At 36.7% G+C, this 16,363-nt stretch overlaps 1 protein-coding gene across 1 annotated transcript in view; it reads right to left on the bottom strand.

The window, feature by feature from the left end:
• Positions 1-16,363, bottom strand: part of ROBO1 (roundabout guidance receptor 1) — a 540,394-nt gene that overhangs the window by 80,489 nt on the left and 443,542 nt on the right. The window contains exons 5-7 of the mRNA XM_075170312.1: positions 8,288-8,408; positions 4,435-4,573; positions 3,036-3,163 (exon numbers count right to left, since the gene is read on the bottom strand). Of these exons, the coding sequence (XP_075026413.1) occupies positions 3,036-3,163; positions 4,435-4,573; positions 8,288-8,408 (388 nt within the window). The remainder of the gene's footprint in view (positions 1-3,035; positions 3,164-4,434; positions 4,574-8,287; positions 8,409-16,363) is intronic.

The raw sequence follows: 16,363 nt of genomic DNA, 5'->3' as shown, positions 1-16,363 counted from the left end.
ATAAAGGAAAATAGTGATTCCAAGAATCAGAATCTGTGATGCTGGTGCCATGAGCAGGAAGAACATTAAAATGGAATTGATATTCCCTCCCCTCTTTTCTATATTCTACAGTTAGCATCCTATTATATACAGTTGAACTATCTGAGCTGAGAGTTCCTAGTCCACGGACACAGATTGGGCCCATTCGCCTAGCTCAGAGGCAGCGCTGTGCAGTTTTCCTGAGAGAGGGAGCACTGCGGGGCGTGCACTATGCACTCCAACACCTGCTAGATCAAGTAGGGTCAGAGCTGACCTGGAGGCAATAATACTGCCAGATCCAGGGCGGCTCTCTGCTGAGACACCAGGTTAGCTACTCGCCACCTTTCATCAACACATCCCTGACACCTAGGTATCTCCATTAGCCCCGGTGTTGGATGCTCCGCTTTTTAATGTTCTAGATAACCCTCTATAGTGCAGAACATACACAGGTCAATCAGAGTGCTTGAGGCCTGAAAAATGATGAGTATAGAGGAGGGTATGTCCTCTTCTTAGCAGTGCTACCAACTCTCACACCCGAGCAGTGGCCCCAAGAGCACTGCTTACAGACCTTTCTGCTGTGTGCCATCTTTCATTCAGTACAGCAGTTCCACCGTACAGACACTTGACAGACGATGACTGCCCCTTTCCTTACGCAGACATGCATCTTCTGGGGTTTCCATTAACAACTCTCATATTATTTCTTGGAGTACGTAGTCTGGCATGCAAACACCACAACTTATCGCTGAGATACTGAGGGGGAAAAAAACTCAAAACAACCCCCCACAAAAAACCCCCAAACTCAGACAAAACCAAGCAAAAACCCCTCTTTGTCCTTTGCTGAATATAACCAGTCTACACAGAGGCGAGTGTAACTTCTGAGGCCATGATTTGTAACACAGCCCCCTGTTTACAAAGATGTAACAGAAATAACTCTATTTGGCATAGCAGAATGCACATTTATTAATCCCTACAGTCAACACATCACATGACAATTAACAAAAGCACAGAAGAGACTTGTCATTTCCATTCCTTAAACTACCCAGAAAAACCACTACTCATATGAAAAAAAAAATTCTCCTCCAAGAGCTGTGTGCCCACGAACAGTCAGATCAATGTCATCTTAACACTGAACCAAGAAGATAAATCTACCTCTCTAGATGAAGCATAGTCAAAAAGCTGACCCTTTATGAAAAAAAAAAGTGTTTTAAACAAGAGGAAAGAGGAGGGATGAAGAGGAGAAGGAGGAAAAAGAAGGAAAAATGTGAAAAAAATCTGAATGTAAAATGCATGTTTTCTAGAGCAGTCTTTTTTTTTTTTCTTCCCATAAAACTAGGTCTCCTGGATACTCTAATAAATGGATTTTGATCATAATTTACTACATTACCAACTACAAATTGGCCTTATATATTACAGTTTCTCACATCAATCCCTTCTATGAAGACATTAGTACAGACAAATTGCTCAGGAGGTAATCCATTCACACTGGGAAACACATTATCCCATAACAATATCCACAGAGCAAAGCTGTTACAATGTAAATATCTACTGTGTAATACAAGTACTTAAAAAAATAAGAATCTTGCTGCATCAAGACTTAGGTTATGATCATGTTCCTTAAAAGTACCATTTTATTATCAAAATTCAGAAGATCTCACTCTAGATCTCTAACATTTACAAACTTATGTCATTTTACATCTAAGTAGCACCATTAACCTAAATGGGATTAAAAGAACGTGTTTGCTTGTTATTTTGGGTAGGACTACAAAGGATTAGGGCTACCAAAAGCTTATTTCCAGAAATGTGACTGCTCAACCAGTCATAACACAGATTTTCTTAATACTAACATTTTACAAGATTAACAGTTGATATAAGACGTGATCTTCAGAACAAATCGCCATTTAAAAAATAATTCAGTCTTTTTCTTTTGAATAAACTGTGCTTACTGCTCACGTGTTAATCTTTTATTCTAAAACACTGAGCATAAGAACTGGTTATTTTGCAAACATAAGGTATCAGTTTTGATGTATAAACATCACGGTGACTAACAAAACAGAACACCTAAAAATTCTTGGGTTTATGAGAGCTTCAACAAAAGAATTCCTATTTTCCTGACAGCTACAGATGTTAGGGACACCAAATATTTCTAGTGGAAAAAGGAGAGCAGGTTAAGGACAAGACCTTTCCTGTTACAGTAAATGTGTCAAAATCGAGGCCTGTAACCAAATAAAATACTTTTAAGCCCATACTTCCCCAGAACTCCAAAATGACTAATTCCCACTAAACAGAGAAAAGGACAGAAGGACGATCAGTGCTTAGAAAAAAGCATCAGGATGACATCATTGCCTATCTGCTAGCCAGGAAAGGAAGAGAGGGATTATCTGAACAGTGAACATCTGGATTGTGTATATAAAGGCAATGAAGGATTTTTATACATATCAGTTCACTGAGTTCCACTGAATTTTTATCTTACAAAGAAACAGTAGTGCTACGATACACTTTTATAATGAAAAAGCAACAGGAATTCCAGTGGTTTGGGTTAGTGTATTAAAAGATACACAAACAGATTTATCATTCACTACCTCTTTACTATACTTAATTGAAAAAATTAAGATACTTGAACTTATAACTTTTTCTTTTCAGGATAAAACAATGTAGTTTGGTAACACTGGTTTTCTTTTTTCTGTTAGGCTTTCAGATACAAAGATTGTAAGTGGCACGATTCTGATCACACTGAAGTTCAAAACATATTCAGTTTCCCATCCCAGTACTGTAAAGACCGCTTACAAAAAAATCCTACATCTGAAGTGCTTCAATTTCTTAAGAATACAACTCAAACCAAATTTATATTTTTGCTTTTTTTTTTGTTTTACAACACAGCATAGAGTTCCTGCATAAGTAGCAACTCTACTAGTTGTGTATAGACTCAAATAGTCTGCGTAGAGCAACTCTATAAAGTGACCATGCAAAAAAATCAACTTTATTCTAGGTTAGAATACTATGTAAAGAAACATTCTTACCTTGAACTGTTAGAGTTGCTGATGCTTCAGCTTTTCCAACCATATTTTCTGCAACACAAGTATATGAGCCCATGTCTCCTGCCATAACTTTCCGGATTTTCAAGGTATGATCATCACGGATTTCGTATCTTTAAATATACATAGTTATAAAGAATGAATAGGAATAATAAAACTTTGTACAATTTCTGTAAAGGGTAAAAATATGGTGGGTTTGCTTTCAAATATTTCTCTTCCCACATTTCCCTTAGAAATAAAAATATGTATAAATCCTTATAAATTGATAATATAAAAATAAAGTTTTAAAAGCAAAAAAATGTATCTAAATATTTGAAAACCTTATCCTGATTTCATTTGCAATGTGAGGCAGTTTTACTGATGTCAGTAGAATTTCACTGGCGTAATACAATTGTAAAGCTCTAACGCAGATGTTTTAATTGTTACAACTCTTTTAACAAGTAAATGTAATAATAGTTATTATTCTCCTTATAATTTTTTCATCTGAATGAAGGATTTTTTCTTATGTGGTTGAAAAGAAAATATTGTTCTTAAAAAGATCCGAATTGCTTGAAAGTCAAGATAAATCACAATTCTTTCAGTAATTTTTTTAAAGAACAATGTCGCCTTTTACCATTTCCTCTCCTTTCATCACCTTTTTTCTCTACTCTATATAATGCAGGCAATGTGTTTCTCCTTATGGGAAGTAGATTTTTCTCTTAAAAACGCTATAGTTTTGATTAAAGCTATGGACTAGATTAACAGGAAGCTGTATTTGGATGACTGGAGTCAATTGGTACAGGGTTTCTTCTTTCAATCCCCTCCTACAATAGGTTTTTCACTGATGATTGGGAATTCAAAGTAAATAAATAAATAATCTATCTATCACAGAATGTATTTCTTTTTAATAAGGTGTTTTATTTTTTGGCTGCATTAGAGCAATAACAGAAAAAAAAAATTAATTGGAAACTTAGTAACAAAAACATGTATAACCAAGGCAGCTTTCTACATTACCAGACTACATTTTATATCAATTGCAATTCCAATACATTCTTCTTGATGTTGTAATTTAATTTACTACTTGTTATACATTCTCCAAAACTTTTAGTAATTACAAAAGACTCTTCAGGTGAAGAATTAATCTGTATCAGATATTACTGACTGAACTTAGTTATTTTTTGTTGTATTTGTCATGTGTTGTCACCACAAAAGCTTAAGAACAAGCCATTCTTAAGTTTCAATATAAATTATAACTTCAAACAGAGCTCAACGGTATTAGAATTGTCTTGTTAGATCAGCCAGGCCTTCTCCATTCAAGAAAAAGAAATGCCAGCTGTCAAATCTTGAATGGGTGCATCATATACCAAGCTAGATGTCATAAAAAAGGTAACTCCATGTACTGCACCTTGCTTTTGGTAATTCCCCATCATCTTTCCTCCATCTTACTGTAGGAACTGGGTCACCTCTTGCCTCACACTTAAACTCCGCACTATCATCCACAGTTACAGCCAAATTACTTGGTCTCTTCACAAAAGATGGTCTCTCTAAAAGGAAAGGAAAGGAAAAAAGGGATTAGTCCAGCAGTTCTGTGCCCGAATTGCGATTTTGCCTGAATTGTGGCTGTTAGAGCAAGGGGAGCAGGGTGACGAATCTGATGAAGGTGCCTCTGCCGCCACTCCTCTCGCTCCCAGTCCCAGGCAGAAGATCCGTAGCCCTGCAGGGGTCCAGCACTGTGAACCTCAGCACAGAGGCAGATGCTCTCAACAGTGGCCCAGGATCCAAGCACAGACTTCCCTACTTCTTACGTATTATCGTCACAGCTAATATAGCTAAAGGAAAACACAACCTACACAGAAAATCTAAATGCACGTCAATTCTCAGATAGAAGCAGGCCTGCTGCAAGGACCCAGACAAATGATCACTCCTCTGCTGCACTGCTTCAAAAGACAGAAGGCACAAACCAAACATAGTCTCACTGGAGGTTTTGACTCAATGTTGCCTCTAAATTCGAAGGCTAAGTAAGGTCTAGCACAGTATCTCTATGAGGTTGCATGCAGGTATCAGCAGCAGATGGTGTCTGATGCAATCATTTCCAATGCTACATTAGAAAGACAACATTTTCTCTCACTAGCACACATAAAATAAAACAAGCCAAAAAACCCCACAATGTCCTCTCTATAATTTTTGTTCACAAAAATTGCTGTTATCCCTGGCTTACACAGTAGGACATGGATGACCCAAGTCCTGGCTGTCCAGAGTCAGATTAATTGCTGCATACTTTTTCTCAGGCTTTCTGAAACAAAACAGGTTCTCAGTACAGGCTATTCTGGCAACCCAGCTACTAGCTGGAAATTTCAGGAAAGGGATCGGCACACTTTTCTACCTGTAACAGGGTTCAAAGCTTTATGCTGCTGGGCTATTCATAGTTTCGTAGTTCCACACGAGGCTGGAGTTCAGTGAGGTTTGCACACGAACGAGGAAGAAAAGTGTTTTTAACAATTTCTGGGATACTCCAGGAAGGATTACCCATCTAGAAAGGCAGGACCAGATGACAACAGGATGTCTATAAAAGAACCGTGAAGGTTTAACAGGAGAGTGCCTGGCAGGTTCCTTTGCCTAAGGCGGATGACCTTTTTGCCTATAAACCTGTGAAAGCTCTAAGGGAGTTGAGAAGGCAGTAGAGTGTTTTGACTTATATGTATTAAAGATATAAATATCATCTCCCTGGAACTGGAGGAGTCTGAAGCCATTGGCACAATCAGGAAGTGTGAATACCCAAAAATACACCACAAATTTCTCATAGGAGTAGAAAAGCACCAGACAGAAGGATAAAAAGACAATGCCATATTCTTAGTGTCTCACATTTGTGTTTGAAAAAGGTGGTTCCGAATACTACTTTGACTTTGCAGATAAAGATATAGAGATTCAGTATTATGAAACCTCAGTGAATGGTTCAAAAAGACTGAAATGGAAATGTGAACTGAACAAAACCCTATAAAAGAGCTTCCTTTACTCTCAAGGATGTCCATACCAAGTGGACACTTGTGTTGTAGAAAACTTATCTTTGCAATACTAGGCAAATAATGTTAGATGAAATAGCAAGTTGATCTTTAAGCTGTCAGTTGAAGCCTGGGTTCATATAGAAGAAGTGAGAAATAAACCAGAGACCTACAGACATGAATCTAGTTGTGAATTAAAAAAATACAAATATAGACATTCCCCCCGCCCTGGCCCCTTTCTTGTAGGTGCAGTAAAAATGCAATCTGAATGCCAGAAAAGAATAGTCCAGATTAAACTTCAGAGTAAGAATAGTTTGGGGAAGAATATTCAACTTGATTATGCAAGAGAAAAAGGACTGATCTGGTAAGACCAGGATGGCTGCACAACAGCAAAACCCACAAGAGGCACATTGTTCTCTAGATCAGTTTCCTAAAGGAACAGTAATAGTCCGAGGGCTTTTGTCTGCCCATTCATAACACTTTTATTCAAACGCATGAACGGATAAGGGAAATCAGCACTGATTTAAGTATCTATCTTTGTCACACAATTATTTGGTAAATACAAGGAAAGCTTAGCAAGGATCACTTTGAAACTTTCTAATATTACAGTTTCTGGCATGCAATCCTCCTTCTGATCTAAAGCAGAGACCTAAAAGCAAAAGTTCAACTTCTAAATAACCAAAACGCATAAACAGAAGATTTACATGGAAAAATTTTAGTATATGAAGTCAGCATGTCTCTCATACTTTTTCATGCACATCTAAGGCCTGAGTTGAAAGAATAAGGTGTATTAATGATTTCTAGACACAGACTGATAAAGCATTCAAAGCTTTACTGTCCTGTTGAAAAGAAAACCCCACTAGTTTCCCAGGCTGACAATCAGAAATATGTTTGAAGCGAAAACAAGATGAAGAAAAAGGCAAAGACAGACCTCTTTCTGCAATGCATCCCTCTTACAGGTGTTCAGCAAGAGTAATATTTTTCCAGCCTGGATTACGTAACAGTCCATATCATGATTCCCTGGTTAGTCGTAGACTAGTGATGAGCAATTAAGTGGTACAGTTAACTAGGAGCCCAGTGTCAGGACTTTACTCATGTAACTACAACTTACTTTCAATTCTAGATTTTGCTTGTAAGTTCTAAAAGTCTATTTGACAATAAACTTCCTCCCAAAGTGCCTCAAAGGTGTTTATAAATTAAAAAAAACCAAAGCAGTATAGTGGATCATAGGAAGTCTTCCTTAGCTTCTAAAAAGTTACACACCATCTTGCTGGATATTCAGTTTCATCAACTTTAAGATGGCATACAATCTCGTTTTATTATGGAAAACCCTGCTTCAAATAAAACTCTGAACAGGACTTCAAGTTGCCTGAGTCCTAACTCTAAAAAGTAGTGAGGACAGATAAAAGTGTCAAAGACTGACATGACAGATCTTAAACCCGAATTTTTAAAAAAAAAAAAAAAAAAAGTAAGAGCCAGGACTACTGCAGCAGCACTGTCATGGAAACCAGTGTGTTATGAACCATGGCTTGGATATTCTCATCCTGTGATGATAAAATATCTATTCCTTCTGCAGAAACAATTAAGCTATCTCAAGCCTCCTCTACTTTAAAGTAACACGGTACACATTTTCAATGAAAACTACCAAGGCTGCATCTACAGTGATCATGAGGCAATTCTCCCATGCTGAAGGTATTCTGAGATTGCATTTGGAGTTACAGCTTCTTTTCTGCAATAGCAACAAAAAATGCAATTTTCAGCTAAGCTCAGTTATCTTAAATGAAAACATTTTTTGATGCTCAGAGGAAGTATCATCAGGATCACTTGAACAAGTAGACCTGTTGTATCTTTACAACACTCAGTACACACAACTTTAAAAGAAAGGATAATTATTTAGAATAGAAATTTAGAATAATTCTGATTTTTTTCAACAAGAGGGAAAAATTAAGCCTCGGCTACTTAGTGATGTTAATTTTTATTTTGCTATTATTTTACAATACTGATCCAGTCAGTGGACAGTGGAATTATTTTCAGTTCAAGAACTAAGTAAGAAAGTGTCTTCCGATAGCAAAAACAGTCCAAGGTGGATTGCAAAGCCATTAACTGCCACCCATTTGCTAGAACACAACTACGACAAAAACATTTTCAACATAACCACTGAAAAGGAAATAGATGAGAATGATCCTTAATAAAAGGCTTACTAGGAAAAACAAAAGTTGGACATTTTCATTAACACAGTCTTATAGGAGGAGTTCTTACCTAAAACAGTGAGCTCCGCAACTTCGCTTTCACGTTCTCCAACCATATTTGTTCCAACACAAACATATTTGCCAGCATCATTCTTTCTTGTGTATGTGATCATAAGCTTTCCTCCTCTGATCTAGGACAAATCAAGGATAATAAAAAATACTTTAATATGAACTAACAATTTAATAATATTTATTAACTTGAAAAATGTTTTGTTACAGATAATGAAAAAAACAAGCGATCAGTGATTTTCCAAATCATACAAAAGAGTGCAAAATAATAAAAAATTACTATTAACCTAGTTTCCTTCTCTTATGCAAAAAACTTGCCTCTTAGTTTTACAACAGTATTTTAAAATCTCTCAGATTTGAATCCCTGTTACTCCTTTCTTCATTCTGCATAATGTAATACTGACTGTTCAACAGCCTGATTAATGCTCGTTGGCCAGAAGGACCACACTTCCTTCCTATGTACTACTGCAGTTTGATATAATCAGGTGGAGAGGAAAAATTAGCACTAGACATAAATCCCATTTTCACATCAAGTGCTGCAATTACTTTTTCTTGACGAGAAATATGTGTACATTATCCTACTGTTGGTCATGCTTGTTATTATTCATGAATTTTGTTTGTTTTGCTTTTCATTTCTAAAGGAAGCAAAGGAAATTTTTTATTCTTTAGTTCTTCACCTTTAAATAAGTAATTTTAAAGGCTGATAAGGAGCTGGGCAGAAGGAATTAAATTTTCACTGCGAAATGAATAACATTCTGCCCTTAATTCTGAATTCAGTTTTTGGAAGATAATGGAATTCCAATAAACCCAAAATTAGAAAACATTACTTCCCCTTTGTGATTCCAGATCTTATTATTTTATTTAAAAATATATATTAAATGCATACGAAAATAGCTGATCTCCCTTTAAAAGTATTTATTCTCCCATTTGATTGACAAAATGATTGAACAAGTTTCAAAGTTCACCAAAATGCAGGAAAATTTGTGTAGGCAACTGAATACGTACCATGTTTACTTTAATATACAAAAGCATTACTTAATCACATTAATTACATTTTTAAGTGAACATATGCTTCTAAGTCCAATCACATATGAAAACCACTGCAGTTCAAGGCATGGGTGGAAGTAAACAATAAGTAAAAGCCACATATGAAGCTACATGAAAGGGTCTAATGTGGTCAGTGACAAGGAGGAGAGTGTTCTCAATATGAGGTATTTTGCTCAAGTTGCCTGCAGCTAGAAATCTATCCCTGAAAATTTGACATCTTGAGCAGCGTTGGGCTCTTATTATCATTGTAAGATGTACGCACACAAAGATGACAGTCAGTTATTGAGATAAATGAACATGCACATGTAACGTAGATAGTGTTGCATACAAATTTCATTCTGTTGCCTTTGGCGCTCGTTGTTTGAGAACAGAAAAGATATGTCCTTTATCATCCAGAAATCTAGTAATGCTGAAATTTCAATGGGGATTTGAGGCATGAAGAATGAAAAAACAAAGGTGACCTGCAAAAACACATTTTTCAAGAATCTGTGTGCATTTTTAGATGGCTGACCGCCTGAAATGGTAAGCATGAGAAGAAAAAGTAACACATAACTAAAAGTCTATCTATATTTATTCCTTTTTACGTCTCCCTAAATCATAGAAAGCTATTTATTTCCAATTAATCTATACAAAGGATTTTAAAAAACAATTTTAGATATATTTCCACATGTATTTTGTGGGTTTTGTATATCCAGATATATATGCAGAAATAAATACTTTTGATGTATATCAATATTGAATGCACTGGATTTAACAAAGAAATGTATTCATGTATCATAAGAATTTACCAACTCAGCTGATGATTTCAAACCCATGTAAACTGAAAACAGTGATTTTTATACATGTCTTAAGAGCTTAAGTCCTACTGACATTCAGTAGCACTTGTGTTCCTCTGTGATCTTGGCACTTAAGAAAATCCCATTCAAACTCATTCCAATATGACACAACCGTATACCATTTTGCACAAATTGTAACTTCCAGCAAGAACTATCCCAGGAATTTCTTCTAGGAATCACCACAAGAGTCTTTTCAAAGCATAGATGGAGAGAAGCATTAAAGCAGAAACATTTGAACAACTAAAAAATCATTGAAAGATGCTTTTCTTCCAAGTTATTTGAGATTTACATAAGGAAGGAGAGGCAGAGGAAACATTCCCTCATGGACGTTGAGGCAGACTTCCAAAGACATGACATGACTACTGAAGGAAGCTGTGCTTCCAAGATGGAATTCTGAATGTATTTGGTTTATTTTTCCTAGGGGTTTTCCTTTGTTGATCTTTTTTGTTTGTTTGTTTTCCTTAAAACAGAAGAAGGGTTTAGAACTTTAGCTACAGTGATGGCTATGCCACATTAAATTGTGATGAATTACACAGTTACAATAAAATGTACCATAAGTGCATGTGGAATTACATGTCTGTAACTAGAGCATTCACAGATGCTAGAAGAAAGCGTACTTCTGCTGTTGTATTTTAACAACCAGTTTTAACAATTAGGTACCTACCATCTCAGTAAGATTGATCAAGCTCTTCTATTAACAATACATTGCAAATCAAATCTGTAGGTATGACACGTTCTATATGTGCAATGTTTGCCACATTTTCTCTTAATAGGATGTGCTAGAAATACATATGGACTATAGACCAATGGCTTTAACTAACAAAGTACACAATGAAATACACGCATGTGAATTTTTGTAGGAACACATAAATAATCACTGCTACATTTCTTTGTCTTACTAAGTTCATATGTAGTAATCCAGTAATGTAGTTCATATCCAGTATTTAGAGCAGTAACGAGCCAAATCACCTTTGGGGGCAGTATCTGAAATCACGCAAATTAGAACTATTCATAGTCTGTGGAAACTTAACAGTTAATCAAGGCGTGGAGTGCTGTGGCTCTCCTTCTCATATTTGTGCCCCTGCCCTAGAATACACCAGCTGGACTTTATAGTAGCAAATGATGTAATGGTTTGAAAAAGTGACAGGCAGGGTAACATTTCATCTCAACCCCCCAGAAAAGCTGTTACCATGCTGAACACAAAGAGAAGTCCTTTCTTCCTAGTAAACAAGATATACCAAACAGTTTTATTACACTACTCTGGTAGATACTGCATATCATGGGAAAAGAATTGCTTTGCTAACTGCCAAAGCTTTAAATTCAATTTTGAAAAGATGGAAGTATCATGTTTCATTTACACGGAAAGGATGCCACAGCACTTTTTGACTTTTCATGCCTCTTCAGGATTTTGTTCTGTTCTGTGCCTACCAGCAAATTTATCAGGGCTGTGCAAGTAGAGAATACAGAAATAGTTCTGAACACTGGTGAGAGAAAAAGATTGTGATCAGTGGTTCACAGATGATCTTCAGTTGCCTGTAACACGTGTGGATTGTTGTATGTACATTAAAAGAATATGTGATAGCATGGTGACTTACAAAGACTTATTGAAAGCTATTTTCTATGACCTGTGTGCCTGACCATATTTTGCTCCTCCTGAGTAAATTGCTCATTCAAGCAAGTCCACTTCATTTATTTCTTTAAACAATAGTTGGAGATGTTCTTACAGAAAACTCTAGGCACCCACAGAGTTAACTAGGTCCAGAATTGTAAATTACGGCCACCCAGCAGCAAAAAATCATATACAAATAGTGAACCAACTTGGTCAGCCAATAAATCAAATCCATAAAAACTTACCCAAGGGTTCTACAACATATCACCCAGTATTCAGTATAGCTGTACACATATATACACTTATCCTAAGACCGTATTTTATATACCTATGCGTGTCGTGTGTGCATGTGTAAATTTCTGTATGTATAAATCCATACCCGTCTGTCTGTGTTAAGAAATATTTTTATATATGTGGGTGGTTCATTTACTTTTCACAGAAATGTGCTATGTAATAAGAGAAAGAATGAAGCCATGACAGAAATGCTTGGGAAGTCCAAATATAAAGGTGACTGGCTTTTTTTTTTATTTTCTTTTAGCTCCTAGTTTCATTCTATTTAATAAATGAAATCTGCTCTGTTGCAAAATAATTCTAAAGCAAACTTAAATCCATAAGAAAATGAAATTTAGACTGCAGAGTGAAATACTGACCTCTGTTTGCATAGCCAGGGTTTCTGTAGATGTAATATCACAAATTTCACATATTTCAGTCTTCTACAGTACAGCATACATAATATCACATTTTATTTAAATGAAATGTGACGGGTATGTGATATTAACCTGTCAGACATGGTCTTTGCTTTAAAAGTGTACCATCTAATTATAAATGACAATGAAACAGTTAACAAACAAGGCATGTACAGGCAATTGTAATTAATAGCGTCACCAATGTAGATACAAGTAAAACGGAGCTGTTATTTCTTAGTTAGGAAACGCAGAGTTTGCTCATTTCCCTCTATGCAGTCTAGCATCCCAAAACAGGTTAGTATATCCATATTACGACTTATCATTGCAGCACAGACCATAAGGCATGGAATGTCAGCAATAGAAGACAACTTCCCAGTCTTAACGAAGTTGAGTAAAAAGGAGTATAAATTAATACCTATTTTAAATTTTTATTTAAAAATGTGTATCTTGTTCCAAGCCTTGTGAATCCCATGTATTCTTCCCTACCTATTATAGTATGCTTAAATATCAGACACTAGACATCAAAACGTGTTTGGAATAGGTCTTCGACAATGATTAAAGTTTGTTCTTGTTCAACTTCAAAGTCCAGACAGAGGAGTCGGTCCCGCTTTTAGTTCCATTCTCTGGGACCCCAGGAAGGTACGTGCTGCCTCCTCCAGATCAAACACACAAAAAATTCTATTTGAAAGTTTAAAACACACTTTCAAGTGGTCTTCCTGTGCCGTAAATCTGTCATGACAAAGTGCAAGTCAATTGTTCCCCCCTACCATACAGATCAACAAAACAGTCTTGCAATGATGACAGGCCTGAAAGTAGAGTCTGTAAAGGATGGTGCAAAATGCATAGGAAGATAGCTTTATTTAGAAAGAAAGAGCATTTGAGGTAGATAAAATGACAATAGATTCAAGCTGCTGCTTCTGGCACCCCTGCCAATCTGGACAGGATACATCAGAGTCAGAATTGGATTCAAGTCCACTCATGAGACTGTCTTCTCCTCTTCTATGGCCTCATTATTAATGGCTGTACAAGAAGATGGATATCTACAAAGGCTTAAGGGTAATCTGTGTCCTGAATTGTTTGGTGACTTTAGAGGGAGGTGAGGATTATTCAGCACTTGGCATTATCACAAGACACCAAATATCAGAATTACCATATATGTTTGAAACTTCACCCAATGAACAAGATGGTGGAAACAGCCAAGATATATGCAGAATGTCATAAATCAACTTCAGAAAAGAAAAATCCATACCTCAGCACACACAATTTTCAGAAGTTTAAAATTGTAACAATCCCAAACTTACTTTCTACAGACACTTGGCTTTTGTTAATCACAAAGGAAGATTTAATTCAAAATAGGCCATATTGGCTCACATTAATAAGAACTAATTTCTGAACAGACACCTATGTTTATATGAAAATATTTGAACAAGTAAAATACTTTCCTGAAACATTTTCACAGCTGCAGTACAAAACATTTACTATGTAATACTTCCTTTCTTATTATGAACCAAGATTAAAATCCTCCTACAACAAAAGCATGTTATGACTACCTTCATGGCCTTAAATCCGCCCTACCAAGATCTCAAAAAAAAAAAAAAAAAGGCAAATGCTTGCTTCAGAAACTGTTTTTCACAATGCTATTTACTGAGTACAGAAAACACACTACACTTAACTAATAGGCAACACATAAGCACATCTTATGGGTCAGTAAAAAATATATGGAACTAAGCAATCTTCCTGCAACACCCAAAGAAAGCCCAACTGAGCCCAATATGGGAACAACGTGTATGTAATGAGAATTACAATATTTCTGTAAAACTGCAAATTTAACCTCGTGCATGCGTCTCCCCTGGATGCACTGGTGCATATATAGCTTTCACTGCAATCAGTGATGGAAATCAGAAATAAAAGTGAACTTGAACTGAACTCAGTGCCTGGTATGTCTTCATTTCTCTTCCCTTAAGCAAGTCAGATGATTTGAAGTATCTGTTACACAGGAATTTTCTTTTAACATCACCACCACTGTGTTATTTACACATCTCCAAGGATAAAATCCCAGACCAGCTGGGGTTAATTTGCCACACAAAATCTCTCAGTTTTTAATTATGTTACCTAAAGTACCACAAATGTAATATAGAAAAATAATCCTAACAAACCACAAATTTTGAAACATATAAAAAATTCCTACCTGGTAACCATAAAAGAAACAGCATAGCCCAAATCTACAGAGGAATTTAGCAGCCTATTTCCCACTGAGAGTGCCTACTCTGCAAATGACAGACGCAAGGCCGCTCTCTCTGCAGGGCTATGTCGAAAAGTCACCAAGAATGAAGCCAAGGGCCGTTTCAGACCGGTTCTGCAGGGACCACAAGGGCCCATTTACACAACCAGACCAGACTCTGCAGTGGCTTTGCTTGCTGCAGAGTACACCTAAACCGTGCAGACAGCACTGGGGGGGGGGCGGGGGAGGAGTACCACCAGCATACCATTTCAAAGGAGCATGGACTCTGCTGCTGATTTCAAGGGGATTTAAGTTCCTAACTGTCATAGTAGGCATTGACCAATTCTGTCTTTTCTAAGCCTGGAGTTAATGTTGGCAGGACAATGACATGGATTTAAGACAACTCGATATCATGGGGTGTATTTCTGTGATAGGAAATTTCCTGCTTTCCTCTAAGGAAAGAGGAGCTGTGCAGAGCACGAGTCTCCAACAGCAGAGTCCTAACTTTCAACTTCAAAGCTCAGAAGCATGGGTAGATAAAACTTCACTAAGACTTGTAATCTGATGAAAGACATTTTTCAGAGTGCAGATGTCTCACAGCCATCATGCCAAAATATGGGATTTTTCAAGGTCCTGATATAGTGTCTCCTAAAGGGAACTGTTCTGACAAGACTCAGCTTACCAAGAGCTTTGAAGGAGACGTTCATAGCTCCCACAAGAAATTGAAAGGCCTTTAACACGCAAAACCAAGGCTCTCCTAGACTTAAAAGTACAATTGTGAAACAACAACAATAACAAAATCATCACAGTCTGAGAAGAGAGAATAGAAATAAAAAAGAATTATTCAAAATTTCTCTTTTGGCATGGATCTGTGCAGCGGGTCATTATTTTCAGCTTTGGCTTCAGTCATTTGGTGACCTTCTGAGATGCAGCAGATTTGGCTCAGACTCCCACTTGCCTGGAGGAGAAGACACATACCCGCTGAGACTGGCTGCCCACTGCTGGCTCCTCACTGAAGGGGATGTGAATTACAGGCTCCCGGATCCTTCCCGTGACCATTGCACTTCCTGCACTGGATTGCCTGTGAAAGCTTTCCTCCCTGGAGCTGGCACAGCAGCTTCCCAAGGGAAGAAGGAATTTCTGTCTTCCTCTGGGGGGTAAACCTGAGCCCTTTATGGCATAGAACATAAACTGAGAACCAAACTAAGCAAATAAAATTTATCACAGCTGGCAAAAATGCCATGGATTCTTTCATACATTTCCAAGTTGCTATTTTGACAATTTTAAATTTTGAGACAGATTTAACTTCTCATTCAAAACATTTTCCTTTGAAACTTTACAATCAGGTTTACTTCCAAGAAGTGTTGGCACTACCAACTAAGCACTACAGATACACAAATATTTTGCAAAATGTAACCTTGAAAAAATATAAAATGTTTTCTAACATAAACACTAAAAAACTGCTGATTCTCTGACTTTTGACCAAGATGACATGTCATAGAAATGAGACCATGCTTCAAAAAAAGCACATAAACCTGTCTTAAGTTTCTATTGCATTTATCTCTGAGTTTAAGCTTAGCAGAACTCTAACTTTTATACTAAGACTATGCTGGACATATAGAGTTGTGAAAACATTAAAGCTTTCACATCATTTGTTTAACACTTTCAAAAAAAGGAA

This window comes from Calonectris borealis, chromosome 1, assembly GCF_964195595.1.
Source record: "Calonectris borealis chromosome 1, bCalBor7.hap1.2, whole genome shotgun sequence".
Taxonomy (NCBI): domain Eukaryota; kingdom Metazoa; phylum Chordata; class Aves; order Procellariiformes; family Procellariidae; genus Calonectris; species Calonectris borealis.
The sequence above is the reverse complement of the archived record's forward strand: the minus strand, read 5'-3'. Positions and strand labels throughout refer to the sequence as shown.